The 15,027-nt window shown below is 32.4% G+C and overlaps 1 protein-coding gene across 1 annotated transcript in view; it reads right to left on the reverse strand.

Annotated features, from left to right (window-relative positions):
* LOC111514451 (ATP-binding cassette sub-family G member 5) overlaps positions 1 to 14,641 on the reverse strand; it is a 38,960-nt gene extending 24,319 nt beyond the window's left edge. Inside the window, exons 1-4 of the mRNA XM_074180354.1 lie at positions 14,454 to 14,641; positions 6,784 to 6,901; positions 4,411 to 4,601; positions 1,616 to 1,760 (exon numbers count right to left, since the gene is read on the reverse strand). Coding sequence (XP_074036455.1) covers positions 1,616 to 1,760; positions 4,411 to 4,601; positions 6,784 to 6,901; positions 14,454 to 14,507 — 508 coding nt within the window. The 5' untranslated portion in view covers positions 14,508 to 14,641. The remainder of the gene's footprint in view (positions 1 to 1,615; positions 1,761 to 4,410; positions 4,602 to 6,783; positions 6,902 to 14,453) is intronic.
* Positions 14,642 to 15,027: the final 386 nt, after the last annotated feature.

Raw genomic sequence — 15,027 nt, forward strand, 5'->3', positions numbered from 1 at the left:
TCTTCTGTCGATGGATCCGCTTTTCGTCATACGCCACGATCCTATCCAAGGAAGTCCCGTTTCGGTTGAGCAAAAGCAAAGAAGAATAGTCCCCAAAATGTAAGAAAATCTGTCGATCGTTCAAGTCATGAAGCACCAACTTTTCAGGATTTTTGAACTTTCCAATACATTTCAAGCCATAAAAACCGACGCCCAGATATTCCACTATCCCACGCATCGTTTGTGATAGGTCCTCCACTAGGTTCCTTATATCCTCGCCCTGGATTATTGTAGGTCAATCACATCGTGACTCATATTCGAATCTCGAATCTCAGGAATCCAAACCAACGTAGAATATTGTGGTTATCAACAATATTATTGCCCAATGTCTGGTTAATTTTCCGGGCTGTTTTGGCAGCTCTAATATTTCATATGCAACAATTTGTGAAGATTTCGTGCACTTCAGACACTTTAGAAATGCTCCATCTGGTGCAGCAGTACGAATTGATGTATTTGGATAACCACTCCTATTCAAATTCATTTCGAAGTTGTTTTTCTACTTTACTTACCACTTTCCATTGGGTAATAACTGACATTGTGATAGTTAACAAAAAATATCATTTCATTCATAAAGATCGCGGTAGGTCACTCGGTTTTTCGATATTGATATTTGTCCAACAGAGTAAACGTTGAATTTAAGTTATGATTGTTGAACCTTGACGGCATCATTATGTTTCCTTCAAAGTAGACTGAACGAACGAATTCTGTTGATAAGTAATAATACTGGGAACGTGAAAAAGTTTGCATTTCAGGAAGTTCGGCTATATCTGAATAGGTGGATCCGAAAATGTATTTAAAAAAACTGACCAATGACTTCAATGAAAAGAAGATATAGGTCTTCAGTAGGAAGGGTTATGGAAAAATTCGGAAATATTAAACAAAGATCAGACCAATCAGGGGACGGTGAAAGGGAGGAGTGTTAGGGACACTTTTTCGGACTTGGAAATACTAAAAAGTCGGTTAATGGGAACGGTAGCGACCGGACCGTTGAAGTAGTCGGTTAAAATTGGGAGATCATCAAGTGATCATCTTCAAGAGGAAGATCAAACCAGTTCAACCTACCATCTTCAAGAAGAAGATCCAACCAGTTTGATGTACCTCTTGAAGATGATCACTTGGTGATCGAAACACGTGTCGAGGTGCTGAAATAACGGTTTGGTGTTGGGAAAAAACTCCACTAATATTCAATATTCCGATTGTCATCAGTGATTTGTGTCAACTTGATGAATTCTATATACATACATGATTGAGTCAAAAATTCTCTTCAGCATATTTTTCTAGCTTCAAAACAAAGTTTGTTGTTCTATTTGACAATTGGAAGAAGTTATTCAAATTGACATAATTATAATAGTGTAACTGGACAAGTTGAAGCTCTGTAACTCTGCAAATGAGATTGGTAGAAATGATTCATTGTTTTAGTGTTTTCTAAGTAATGAATGACATCAAGCTGATTATCGAAACCTGATAATACTAGTTTTTCCATCAAGAACGGGATAGCACCTTCGGAAGTTACTTTTGGTTACTTTTGGTGAATTATGGAAGGTTTTGATACTGATACTAATACAAAATGTCATACCTGGGTCTTTTATCAGTTGCACACCAATCATGAGCCTTCTATATTCACTTTTTGTCAAATCTTCTATGCACCTGTTAGCTACATGGGACAGCGCCAGATCAGCCATAACCTGTTTCACTTTGGATCGTTTCAAATAACCAGAAAACTGCAACAGAGAATATACCGTATCCTTTTAACTCCTTATGAAATCAGAACAAATAAAACCATTATTCAACAGATGTACTCATTTTGATTCAATTGATGTTTCAAATCAATAAACACAATATCAAAAACTTATATAACTGTTTACCAGTCAAGCTGAAAGATCTTAGTATGAATAAATTCAAACAATCCATTAAACAACTACTATTGGAGGGCTGCTTTTACTCTGTCTCTGTATTTTAAAAATCGCTCTTAAGTCTCAACATACAAGCAACATACTCATCTGACTACCGGAAATATGCTATATCATGTTGTTCTTTCATGTTTTTAATGTTAATCTTTATGTTGCTCTACTTTTTATCTTAAATTATATTTTATACCCATCCGATCTGAAATTACTTTTGCTGTGCGTAAGCATATGTAACAAATTTGTCATGACTTGCTGCAAACATGTAAAGTGTAATGTGGTTAAATAAACTTCTATCCTATTCTATTCTATTCTATCACTGAAATTCATCTGCTAATCATATAAAGCAATAGCTTTGATTTTTCCAACTGGATAGTCAAACCAAGCAGATATGAGGTTGATTCAAAACATATATACTGTAATTTTTTTTTTCCAAATTTCAATTTTCCGACTCATTTCCGCTTATTGATATACGAGGTGTAACATAAGTACATTGAAATAAGTTTTTGTTCGTTTTCAAAAAATAACTGCAAAAAATAAGTTATTTGCACAAAATTTCATATCCTATATTGTGATTATTTGGTTGCTGATGATTCTATTATGTGTGACAGACATATGCCAGTGTGACGGTAAGATGAGTAACTTTTCTTCAAAACTCTTACTGAAATATGCATCATTGATTGAATGAGAATAATAATAATGTTTATAAATGAACTCAAAATACACATAACAATGGACATTACTAGCTATAAGCTTATTAAATTAAAGCTTATAGCTATATTGAAACATTATAAACCATTATAACTACGTTGAAACATTCTAGATTGAATGATTTGAAATGGTAATCAACTTAGTTATTCGAATCGTGTCCTGTATAATAATAATTATATTGATGATAATAATTGTCTTTATTATTTCCACATTCAAAAGAATACAATAAATATCAGAAAGCAAGGTTCATATATGGAAATAAAAGGCGAAGTTTACTTTCCGTTGTAAAAACACGACAAAAAATATTCTTCCACTTAACCCTAACAAACCTGTGTAATGATACAAAGAAAACAAACTTGGCTAAAAACTGAATAAGAACAAAAAATCATTTTTATGAATTGGAGATTCAGGAAGATGTTCTTTGTGAAATTGTCTGAATTTGTGAGCATTTTGTGTTCTTATAATATTCAGAACCGGATTGCACAGAGAATAGATTTGGTAGCCAAATAACCGTCAAAAATATTCTAAAGGGAAGTACAGTCAGTAGGCCTTTATTTCGAATATTCAGATTATGTACATATGTACGGTGAGTAAGAGGGAACTTGTTTTTTAATTATTTCGTAGTAGAGAACAACAGCATTATGTTTTCTTCTATTATCCATATTCAACCACCTGATTTATTTCAATTTATGAGAAACTCTTTGTCGTCTTTTCATACTGTAGATTAATCTCAGACATGAGTTTTGCAGTTTCTGTGTCTTTATCTTATAGAGTGTTGTGGAATTAGGGCCGTAGAGAGAGTCATCATAATTTAAAGCCGATAAAACTAGCGTTTGACATTATGATTTTTCAACTTCAATGGGTAACAAATGTCTATTATTATATATCATTTTCGAATTACAGTACGCCTGTTGTGATTGTCTATTTATATGTTTTTCAAATCTGAAGTCGGGGTCCATAATTACTCCTACGTTTGTTGCTTCCTTAACAATTTCCAGCTTCTTATTACTTACCTTAATATTGATAAATTCCTCCACTTTTTCACGCTGAAGTCTACTTCCATACAAAACTTTTGATTTTTCAGGATTAATAAGTGGGCAATGGTCTTTGGCAGCTTTTGCGAAGGCCCCAAGATCATTATTAATAAGATTGCATGCATCATCCACCATATGTGGGAGGAAACTATAGTAAAGTCAGTATATAAATGAATATTGCTGGCTTTTATTCCAGTCACCAGATGAGAGGAGTATATAGTTACCAGAAGAGGCCCCAGTATAGATCCCTGCTGGATACCCGACTTTAGTTTCAAATATTCAGAGCATTTGTCTTCGAGAATAACTTTTTGCTGCCTATTCTTGAGATAATTGCCTCGTCCGAATTTTTGTAGGACATCCAAGAGATTTAATGGGTTTTGATTGACCTATCCCAACTGAGTGGTATTTTCAGGTTGGTATGTTTTCCTATTAATTTCTATTTTCTATCTTAATATTTTTGTTATGTCAATTATGTGACGATCTCAGCGTACGTGTTTATCTATTGTTACTACTAGGTAGTTTATATTGTATCGCGAATATATTATTTCCATATTTCCTTTATGTTCTCGAAACGATAATTGATGATTTTTATCTTATTTTCAGATCAATTCTGACTTATTTGATACATGGGTTGGCCACTCATGTGTTAAACTATACACTATCAAATTGGTGACGAAACAAATTAATGAACAATAATATGAATTGAAATTAGTTGCACTCACTTTTGTTGGTGTATAATATAGAGTTTGTTCCACTGTCAAACCAGGGATGAAATCGCATTTATGTGTAACATAAGCACATCTCTGTTGAAATAAGCATAAACTCATTGGATGATTGTTCAGAAGGATTTGTCCTCTGACTGGTCCTTGAGCTCGTCGTGAAATCACATCTAGTAGAGCCTTCTTACCGCTTCCTGAAATTTGACAATGACAATATTGATGAAATTGACCTTTCACCAATTCATCGTCACTTTTCGAAAATAGGTATGTGAGAAAATTGTTATCGAGTTATGTAAACACAGGGTGTTTCCTAACTTCTGTAGGAAACTTCAGTGGATGAGTCGTCAGGTCGTTCAAAAATATAAAGTTTCGATGAAAATATGTCCGAAGTCGCTTCGTTTCTGAGATACAGGGCGTTGTTCAAAAAACAGTGTTTATAAAATATCATAAATATCCTTACACCGACTTGGTTGAAATTTGCTGCAGTTATTTAAAGTGATGAGGCAGTTTATTCAGCCCTACGGTTGTAGTTTACGGTTGTATTACTCAACTATGACATTTATATATAAAATTCGGAATAACTGATCACCTTCATATTTTTCTGAATTTGTTACTTCAAATTCAGAAGTGCACAAATATGCCACAAGAAATCATACTAATTTGCATTTATGAAGAACAAATAGGAGAAGTGCCATGAATTTTTTATTTTCCAAGGGGTTTGATGCATTCAATAAATTACCAAATGAAATTGAATCTAGTCCATCATTAGGTATTCTTAAAAAACAGTTATTGAAATCCATCCATAATGCTAGATAGAATAATACTCGGTAAGATAATATTAAATATTGTTTTTGTATATTGTTTTCTGCTTTTTATCATTGTATTGGAGCTGCACCTATATTGCAATGTATTTTCAATAGCATATGTCGTGATTTTTCAAACTGAAAATTTTCATTTTCAATTCTGAACTATATCTACATTTTGAGTTTTTTTATATAATTATTTTCAATTTCTATGTTAGTAATATCTTTTATATAATATTCTGTATTAGGATTACCTATTTCAATAAATATATTCTTCTTCTTCCTAACTAGATTGAATTATTAGGTTCAGTGGAGTTTCGGTGTGTCAATAATATTGTGAAATGAAAGTACACCACTGACTTGTTGTTTTTTATTTCTTCAGATCAATCAACTGAAAATACATTTACTTTCATGTGCTCAAACATTCAGAACGCTATATGCAAGATTATGTGAAACGGGGAGTTTTGATAAAAATGCAGGTAGAAGACCAGAAACTGTAACAACGCCTGAACTAGAAGAAGTTATACTTGAGGCGACAGAAGAAGCTCCTTCAAATAGTACAAGGAAGATGACACTGCAGCAGGAAGCGAGCCCAAAAAGTTTCTAAACAGTTCTAAAAAGAAATTTTCTGTACCCGGGTCAAAGCTCTATTGTTTCGAAATTGTCACCCAAGATTAATGTTCTGCAGGTGGTTGATTCATACGTTGACACACAATAATAATGATAATAAAAATGATAGTATTCAAACGGAATATACCCAATTACAAAAAATGTAAAGGATTCATGGAGATTATATATCAAAACTTAACATATAGATTATAGGGGAGAGGAAATGAAGTATATGGATAGATTAAAAGCGATTTATGTAGATCGTATGAAGAATTCCGTCATCTCAGATCAATAACTAAATATACAGCGTGTCCTAGAATTGTAGTAACAAAAGGTGTGATGGGATTGACCTTTGCTCGTTGATCATGGATTTGGAGAATACTTTCAGGTTTAAAAAAACGAGTCGTCTTTGACGAAGAAGCAAAAACTTTTCTCAGATCAGGTATTTTTTCATATATCAAAATGTTAGTGAGAAAAATAATTTGAGGTGAGAACTCTGGAAACATAAAAAATTTCGTGAAGATTCACTACTTCAATTTTTTCAAATTAAATAAAAACAATTATATTTACTCACAAATTAAATTCAGATAACGTCAGGATATCATTACTTCATGCACAATATATTTATTCAAAGCGACTTCCAGCGTCATCTGCAGCGATACATGAATAAATTAAAAACCTCTTCACCGTGATTATTTTTATAATAGATTAATGGGAACGAAGTAATATAAAACAACGATAAGAATAATGAATTACTTTTTTTGGATTATTCCAACGTATCATGAAAATACGGTAGAGATAACATTACTTGAAGAGGAAATGATTTCGCTCCACAATCTAGGCAGATTTACTTTCAAAATACTATTTTTTATTTATAATCCACTGAGGTTTGGGAGAATGCGGAAAATACATTCCATGACATACAGAATCTTCTTTTGATGAAAATAAAAAAGAATATATTCACCTTTTGATCCCAATACTGCCATAACTTCTCCAGAATGTACTGCCATAGAGACATCCTTGAGAATAATTCCAGTTTTTATACTTCCCGCTACTCTTTGAATACAGGACCCGGATTCCACCTGAGAAAAACACAGTTAACAAATATGTTTTCAACTCACTGAAAAATATAGTGATTCAAAATGAACAGTGACATGAACACTCGCGTGTTTGGAATTCAAAGAACCGCGAAAGCATTACTTTATTAAAAATTTTTTCGCATCTACTTGTATTTCGAAATATTTTTCCTCACGAGATCACAGTGAATCTTGCCAAACTATATAAAATAATAAATATATGTTATTAAGGAAACACGTTATGGTGAGATTTTCATGAATTGGCAAAAAATTGGCAACCAAGGAAGCAATTGATGCAATGAATTAAGAATCATATATAACAGAGGTATGTCTTTCATTCATAACTTTTATAATAAATATGTATACCATTACAATCAAAAACATATTCAGTTTTCTTGAAGAACTATATATTTTGCGATTTGCTGTAGATACTTATTATTATTCAGGTCTGTACCTAAGTAATTAAATGCTAGAATTCTCAAATTTAGTAGATCTGAAGGCCTGAAAGTTTTGGTTGGAGAGCTAAGTAAATTTTGTCATCACAGTCATATTTCTAATCAAAGTTTTCTGTGATGAGGTACATCATTGTCTTTTTCCTATTATCATAAAATAAGGATACCTCAGTATGTTAAATTGGATTTGTACAAAAAAAATAGATTTTTATATTTCTATGACATAATATCCAAGCTAGTTATTAGAAATTGATCCAATAGTATAATTGCGAAAATGTAGACACTACATTTCTGTTCTAATCTCAGTTCTTTTTCATCTCAGAACATTACTTCAGTGAAAGGTTTCGAAATCAATTAACCATTTGTGAAAATTTATATTTTTATCTAAACATTTGTAGAAATCTATTACAATTTATAATTACAATATAATACAATATATCCCCTTCAGTGGAAGAGCTTCTTGAAGCGAAAGCCGAATCGATCCCTCTACGAAACCCTTCTTCACTTGGAGAGATCGATCGCAGCTTGAAAAATGGTTCTTATGGAAATTCTGTGAAACATGTTCTTCCTTACGAATCAGTACAGAGTTGTCCTGAAAATCTAGAGAAGAAAATTGGATTGGATAATTCAGGAAACACTTGCTACATGAATAGCATTTTACAAGTGTTGTTCATGACGAAGAATTTCAAGAACGAAGTTTCAATGACGAACGAGAACGGGAATGTTTCCCACTTATTCATCAAACTCAAACAACTGTTCATGCAGCTGCAGTTTCGTAAGAAGGTATCATCTTTCCCTCCAACCGATTTCCTGGAGTGTTTGAAGTCCACTAGATACTCGTTAGGACAACAAGAGGATTGTTCCGAATTCTTGGGGTTCTTATTGAATACTCTTCGTGAGCAAAACAATAGCAAAATCAATACTCCTGACCGCTCTGGACTGAATGATTCCATACAACCCATCTCGTTTTGAGTTTGTGAATCCTTTGCTGGAAAAATCCTCACTTGTTTACTTTGTGGTAAATGTTCAAAAACTACTGAAAACTTATGTGAATTTCTGGAACTTCATCTAGCTTTTCCTGATGAGACTAATAACCAGTCCGTGCAAAGCTTATTGTTAAATCATCTGAAAATGGAATTCAACAGGTGATGATCGACTGTATTGTCAAACATGCGCCAAACTAACTGACTGTTATAAGGAAACAAGTACCTATAGCTGAGGCTCCAGTCAATCTAATAATAACACTGATGATTTTCAAACAAGACTCAACCTCTAACGGAAGCAAGAAACTCTTTGGAAGGTACGAAATAGATGAAAATTTCAACCTAGCAGACCACTATTGTGATATTCATGCAGTCATTGTTCACTGTGGTTCTGGCGTTGAATTTGGTCATTATTACGCCTTGGTCAAAGAAGAAACGGACTGGTTTAAGTTTGACGATAGTCGTGTCACGAAGTGTTCTGGTGATGCATTGAATTTATTGGAGCCTCTGGAGACACCCTACATTTTGTTTTATAAGAGAGAGGACATTGTTAGATCAAGATCTTCAGATGATGTGGTGCTGCAGGTTTTTCCGGGTTTTCCTGTAGCTGAAAAAGCAAATGCGCCACTGGAATCAATGAAGTCGCCCCGGAGCGCAAATTGATTTTTATTGTTGTTTTTATCGTTGTTTTTATAAAACTTTAGGTCATTTATTAATTGTTTGAATAAATTTGTTACTAGAATTTCTCGATTTTTATTTACAGTTTGTTCATTCTCGTCCCGTCAGCAGCTGATTAAAAAATCGTGATACGTTAGTAGATCAATCATTCAGTTGAGAAAATGATACTACTTGTATTTCATGTATTGAGAAATTGAGTTGTTGAACAAACTATAATATATTCTCACAATTATTCAATAACTTGATCTATTTCGATTGGAGATTCATGTAAATTCAATTACTGACTCTCCGTATTTCTGATTCTGCCAAAAAGTACTTTTCTCAATACTAAAACTACGTTATGCTTTTTATCTACAAACTTCATGTACTAATCGAATCAGCATCAGCAGGAGATGACAACAATCGATGGTCTAATTATTTTTTCATGGGAAAATATTTTATGGTAAAAAACATATTGAAGTTTTAGAGTAAAGTAATTTAGAGGAAAGTAATTTTCAGTTGAACCGATCTGAAGTTCATTACTACCAACGAGATGCTGGTACTCAAATTAGTATAATATTTGGTTGATTAAATTCAATAACCAAATCCAAACAAGAGGAAAGGATTTTGATTTTTAACTTTATTTCATTTGGTTCATCATTATTCATACTCATTTTGAACTCTTGAAATGCTTTACTCTAAAGGCAAGATACTCACAATGAATTATAAACATTGTTCGTTCAACTACTATTGGTTATTTGTTAAACAAAATCATTACTTCAGTGAAAATTTTCCCATTATCAAAACAAGTAAAGTTCCCCATCATCCCGCAGGTATGTTATGTTTCTTCAACATAACTTTTACTCAAATAGAAAATACATTTGATTATTTCAATCAGTTCCACTATTTCACCCATCTTTAAATTTTGTTTGTTTAATAAAATATTCGAATTACTCTGAATCATTCTCGCTATCAATTAGGCAAAATATTCCTTGAATTCAATTCTTTATTGAACTGAAATAATTGATCGATTTGAGTGTTTCATTCAAAGATTTGTCGGATACAATGAACATATATGCTTGAAAAAATAATTGGGAATCAAGAATAATTCTTTCTTGCATCAACAAAATATTTTGTCGTGCATATATGACACTTTCATTTCATTGAATGTACTGAATTTTCTTTCATTCAAAAAATTTTCATTTCCGTGCACTGAACAGTTTTACAAAAACGCAACACTCCGTTATTCAATAACCTCTTCAGGCGTGTATATATTATCAATATAGATAACAACAGATAAAGTGTTCAATAATGTTCAGCACAATTAAGAAAAATCAAAGTAACTTATACAGCTTGCTAATAATAATAATAATAATAATAATAATAATATTTTATTGGTTCTTCTGGATCATAACTCAATGATATAGAACAAGTCAGTGCAATATGATATAAATAAACTTATAAAAACAATTATATATTGAAACTTATAACTAAGTAAAATTATAATATATTCACATCCCTAGATGACAATCTCAATTTTTCAGTTATACTGATAAGTTATTTATAAACTCTTCAATGGAGTAGTAGGCTTTATCAATCAGAAATTTTTTTAGGAACGGTTTAAATTTTCTTAGTAACATTTTTCTAACATGATACGGCAATTTGTTAAATAGCCTGATGCCCATGAAAATTGTACTTGATTCTGATCTAGCCAGTCTATGATTTGGTATTTCTAACAGTGTTGAATTTCTTGTGCCGTAATTATTTTTGTTTAAGAAGGTAAAAGGTCGCTGATCCGATTTTACAAAAATCAACAGCTGGTACATATAAATGCATGGGAGAGTTAATATGCTTAAAACTTTGAATAGATCTCTGCAGCTAGTACGTCGGTTTACACTCTGAATGTTTGTGACAGGTCTCTTCTGTAAAATAAATACCCTTTGTGACTCACTCACGTGATAGGCCCCAAGCTACTATACTATATGAAATTGTTGAGTGTAATTGGGCATGATAGTACATGAGTACCACGGACTTATCTATAATTTTACTGAGTTGATAGATACAGTAACACATAGGCGTTATTTTTTTACATATTTCATTATTATGTTGATTCTATTTACAATCTTCAGTGAGAGTAAGTCCTAGAAATTTTATTGAATTCACCTGTTTCATTAAACCGTGCTGTGATTTTAACAGTAAACTGTGATCATGACCATTTGGGGCATAACTAAATCTTAAGAAGGATGCTTTTTTATCATTGCAGATTAATTTATTGCTAGAAAACCAAATCCAGGGCTTTTAAAATTCTCCTGTGAGCCATATAAAAATATAAAACGATAGAAAATTGGGAAAATATGGCAACGCTTCAAGGATGGCAGAAAGAGCAACTATGAAGATATTACAAATAGTATAACTACGAAATATGGAAATACTTAATTAACTTGAGAATGGAATATTTGTTGGATCTCAATTGACTTGAGAATGGAAAATTTGTTGGATTGTTTGATTGAAAAATTTATTTGAATTCATACATATATGTTATTTTTGTAGATTTTTGTGGGTTTGAAAGTTTCGGTTATTTTCATAATTATTTACTTGAGATAAATCGCTCTCCTTCATAACTGAATTCACACGATAAATAATTCATGAAAACAAGCCAGTAACAGCAAATATTGAAGCAGAAGTTTAATATGTGGATGAAGAATCAACTCTCAAGGATTTGGGTAATGTCAACTTATTTTTGAGGAGATATCAAGAGTCTCTTTTGCGAATTCAATTATTGAAAGTGACTTGGAAAAGCCTAATAACACTAAGAAAATATTAGTCATAGGAGATCAGTATGCAAAAAATTTTTTTTTGTTTTGAGAAAAAAAACTAAAAATGCCAATTACCAAATAACAGAAATTCTGAAACCAGAAATGAAACTTTCATATTTCACAAGTGAAATGTTTAACGATACACTGCATTACAGATCTGAAGATTACGTAATAATTTTGTTTAGCACTACTAATATCTGTAACAACAGACTTTTATACCTTGCATTGAAGAAAATATCACCCTATAGTAGATTCACAAATCTGTTACTTTTTCAGAAAGACACAACCCTTTAGATCAGATTATAGTCAATAAAGTGACGAAACAAATAAATGGTTATAGAAAACGCAATCCATGCACTTCCTTAATTTAGAAAATGTTGCAATCAATGAATTTCTTTAATTAGATGGTACGAACATTGATGAACTGTTTGAAGTTTTTGGTGATATAAGGAATAAGTCCACATCTGGTTATGATGAAATTTCAAACAAAATTATTGAAAATCTTCCGATGGAAGCGCTCAGAAAGAACTCTTGTATCACTAATCAATCTTTCATTCGAAAATAGGTTTCCATCCTTTCTAAAATTGTGCGATAGTGATTCCTTTATATAAAGGTAACTGTGTAGATGATCAACGACCGATATCTCTCATTCCTACTATTGCAAAAATAATTGAAAAACTAGTTGAGAAAAGACTCAATGAATTTCTCCTTCGCCATAAGGATAAATCAATTTGGATTCCAGAGCAACAAGAGCACACATGATGCAATATTCTCTTTCCTGTTTGAGGTGCATTCCAATATGAATGATGAAGATGCTGCTGCAGCAGTATTTTGTGACCTTACAAAAGCGTTTGACAGCGTTGATCATAAAATACTGCTACGAAAGATGAATATTTATGGATGTAGAGGTATAACACTACGGTGGTTTGAGTCGTATCTCAATGGTTGAAGTCAAATTGTGAAAACGATGTATAGTCCTAATTGTTATTTCAGTTAGAATGTTCAAACAGTATTGAAATAAATACAAGTGTACCACAGGGATCGGTTCTCGGTCTCATATTGTTCCTGTTGTATATTAACGATTTGATGAACATAAGTGTATCTGGAACATTCACTCTTTTCGCTGAGGACACCACTATATTGTGGCAAAGTGAAGATATAGATATACTCAATGAGACAATAGCTCATGATATACAAAAAATCAAGTCTTGGTGTGATTCCAATCTACTCTCCCTTAATATTTCTAAAACAAATATTATGACACTCAAATGTTCACTTCAGAATTTATCTGTAGCGAGCGGTATCATTGAGAACAGAGAGTGTACTAAATTTCTGGAACTGTATATAGACGGTGGACTGAAATTTGACGCTCACATCAGAAAAATGAGAAGTAAAATTTCTACGGGCTGTTATGCAGTAAGAGTTATTGCTAGAGAACTGGGAGTTTATACTGCAAAAACAGCATATCACGCTTTGGTAGAGTCTCACTTAAGGTATGGTATGCCTTTTTGGGGTGTGTGTAGCCTTAATTTGCTGGAGTCTGTATTTGTATTACAGAAGAGAGCTATACGATACTTGTGCTAAGCTAAACCTCGTGACTCATACAGGCAACTGTTTATAGATGAAAAAATTTTGACAGTTGTAACTCTTTTTATTCTGGAGACAGTGTGTTTAATTAAGAAACATCTTGTGAAACTTGAGGTCACCACATATCACTATACAACTCGTCAGAGCGTGCAAAAAAAAATTGAGTTACCTTTCCCTTGCAACTCTCTGATCAAGGACTCCTTATTTTACAATGGTGTGAAGATGTTGCAGTACATAAAATTATTGAATAAATTTTGAGCAGTAGACTCTATTACTGTTTGACTGAGTTCTATACCGATCATTTTTGACTTGTTTTATGCATGTTTTATGTGTATGTATGTTTCAAGCACTGTTGTTGTTATTCAGTATTTTTATACTTGAATTGTCATTATATTTTATTTATATTTTTATATTCACAGGACATTTATGTATTCTTTTATATTTATTCACTAACTTATACAATTATGAGAAGGAATAATATTCATTACTAATATTTATCAATGTTATTTTTTGTTGTTTTTGTTTTTGTTGAACGTGTTATGTGAATATCAGTTTTATAACATTTTGTAACTGATTTACTTGAAAATATTGTCCAAACCAATATATGAACTGCGTAATCGAGAAAATGCTATCACAGTTTCAATTGACTGATAGGCTTAAAATTAGCCGAGGTTATTATATTCAGAATTTTATGAGTCTCAACATGATTGCACATTGAATCGCCTTCTATAATGTATACCACAGACGTAGACGAAACGTCCGACATAAATACCTGCAGATCACGGATAACATATCCGTGAAATAGTTTTGACGCAATACTCCAAATTGAAGACTTTTTTATTTAGGTATGGACAGAATGAGATATGTAATATCATCAATTAATTATTCAAATGAATGAAAATAATTTCATATTTTGTTAGTTAATGAATGCAAAAAGTGCTGAATTATAAAAGAATTATTCACTACATCCTGAACTAATTTATGATCGAAGAGCATCAACGACGAGTGCTAAGGTAAATTGCTACCGAAAAATAAATGTTCGTATATAATGTTTAATGTTTACCTGTCCTGAATAGAACACATTGCACAATTCCAATAGATAATCGCTCGAAATCATCGTGGTTTTCAGAAAATAGGCCCGTTATTGAACACAATGATTAATACAACAACTTAACTACGACATTTTGAAAACAATTGATACAAGATACCTGTATTGCTTGTTCAACAGGTAGACAAAGCTGACTGATTCCAGTTGACTTTACCAGCCAGGTGAGAAGAGGAAAACAGTTTTGTCTAACTAGACGCTGCTGCGTTTGGGAGACAGACTGAGCAAGATTCAATTAAGTGACTCAGGTTCAGTTCATGAATTTTGTGATACCTATCAATTTCATCTTGATTTCAGTGATCAATTGGGAATTTAAGTTTCATTCTGCCCGCAACGTTTAAAAATGATGTGAAAAATTGAAAAGTCAAAGGCTTTTGTGATTACATTGTTTAGACGCCACAAAAATTACACTGGTTGCAACGAAGTTTGAAATAGCGATGCCTATGGAGTAATAATAATAATAAGTAATACTAATGTCTTTCTTGACTCAGTGCTCAGGGCACATGATTCTTGGACCCAATGATCACTCACC

The sequence above is a fragment of the Leptinotarsa decemlineata genome, unplaced genomic scaffold, assembly GCF_025532065.1.
Source record: "Leptinotarsa decemlineata unplaced genomic scaffold, Ldec_3_MD MMD2_tig00026294_RagTag_RagTag, whole genome shotgun sequence".
NCBI lineage: Eukaryota > Metazoa > Arthropoda > Insecta > Coleoptera > Chrysomelidae > Leptinotarsa > Leptinotarsa decemlineata.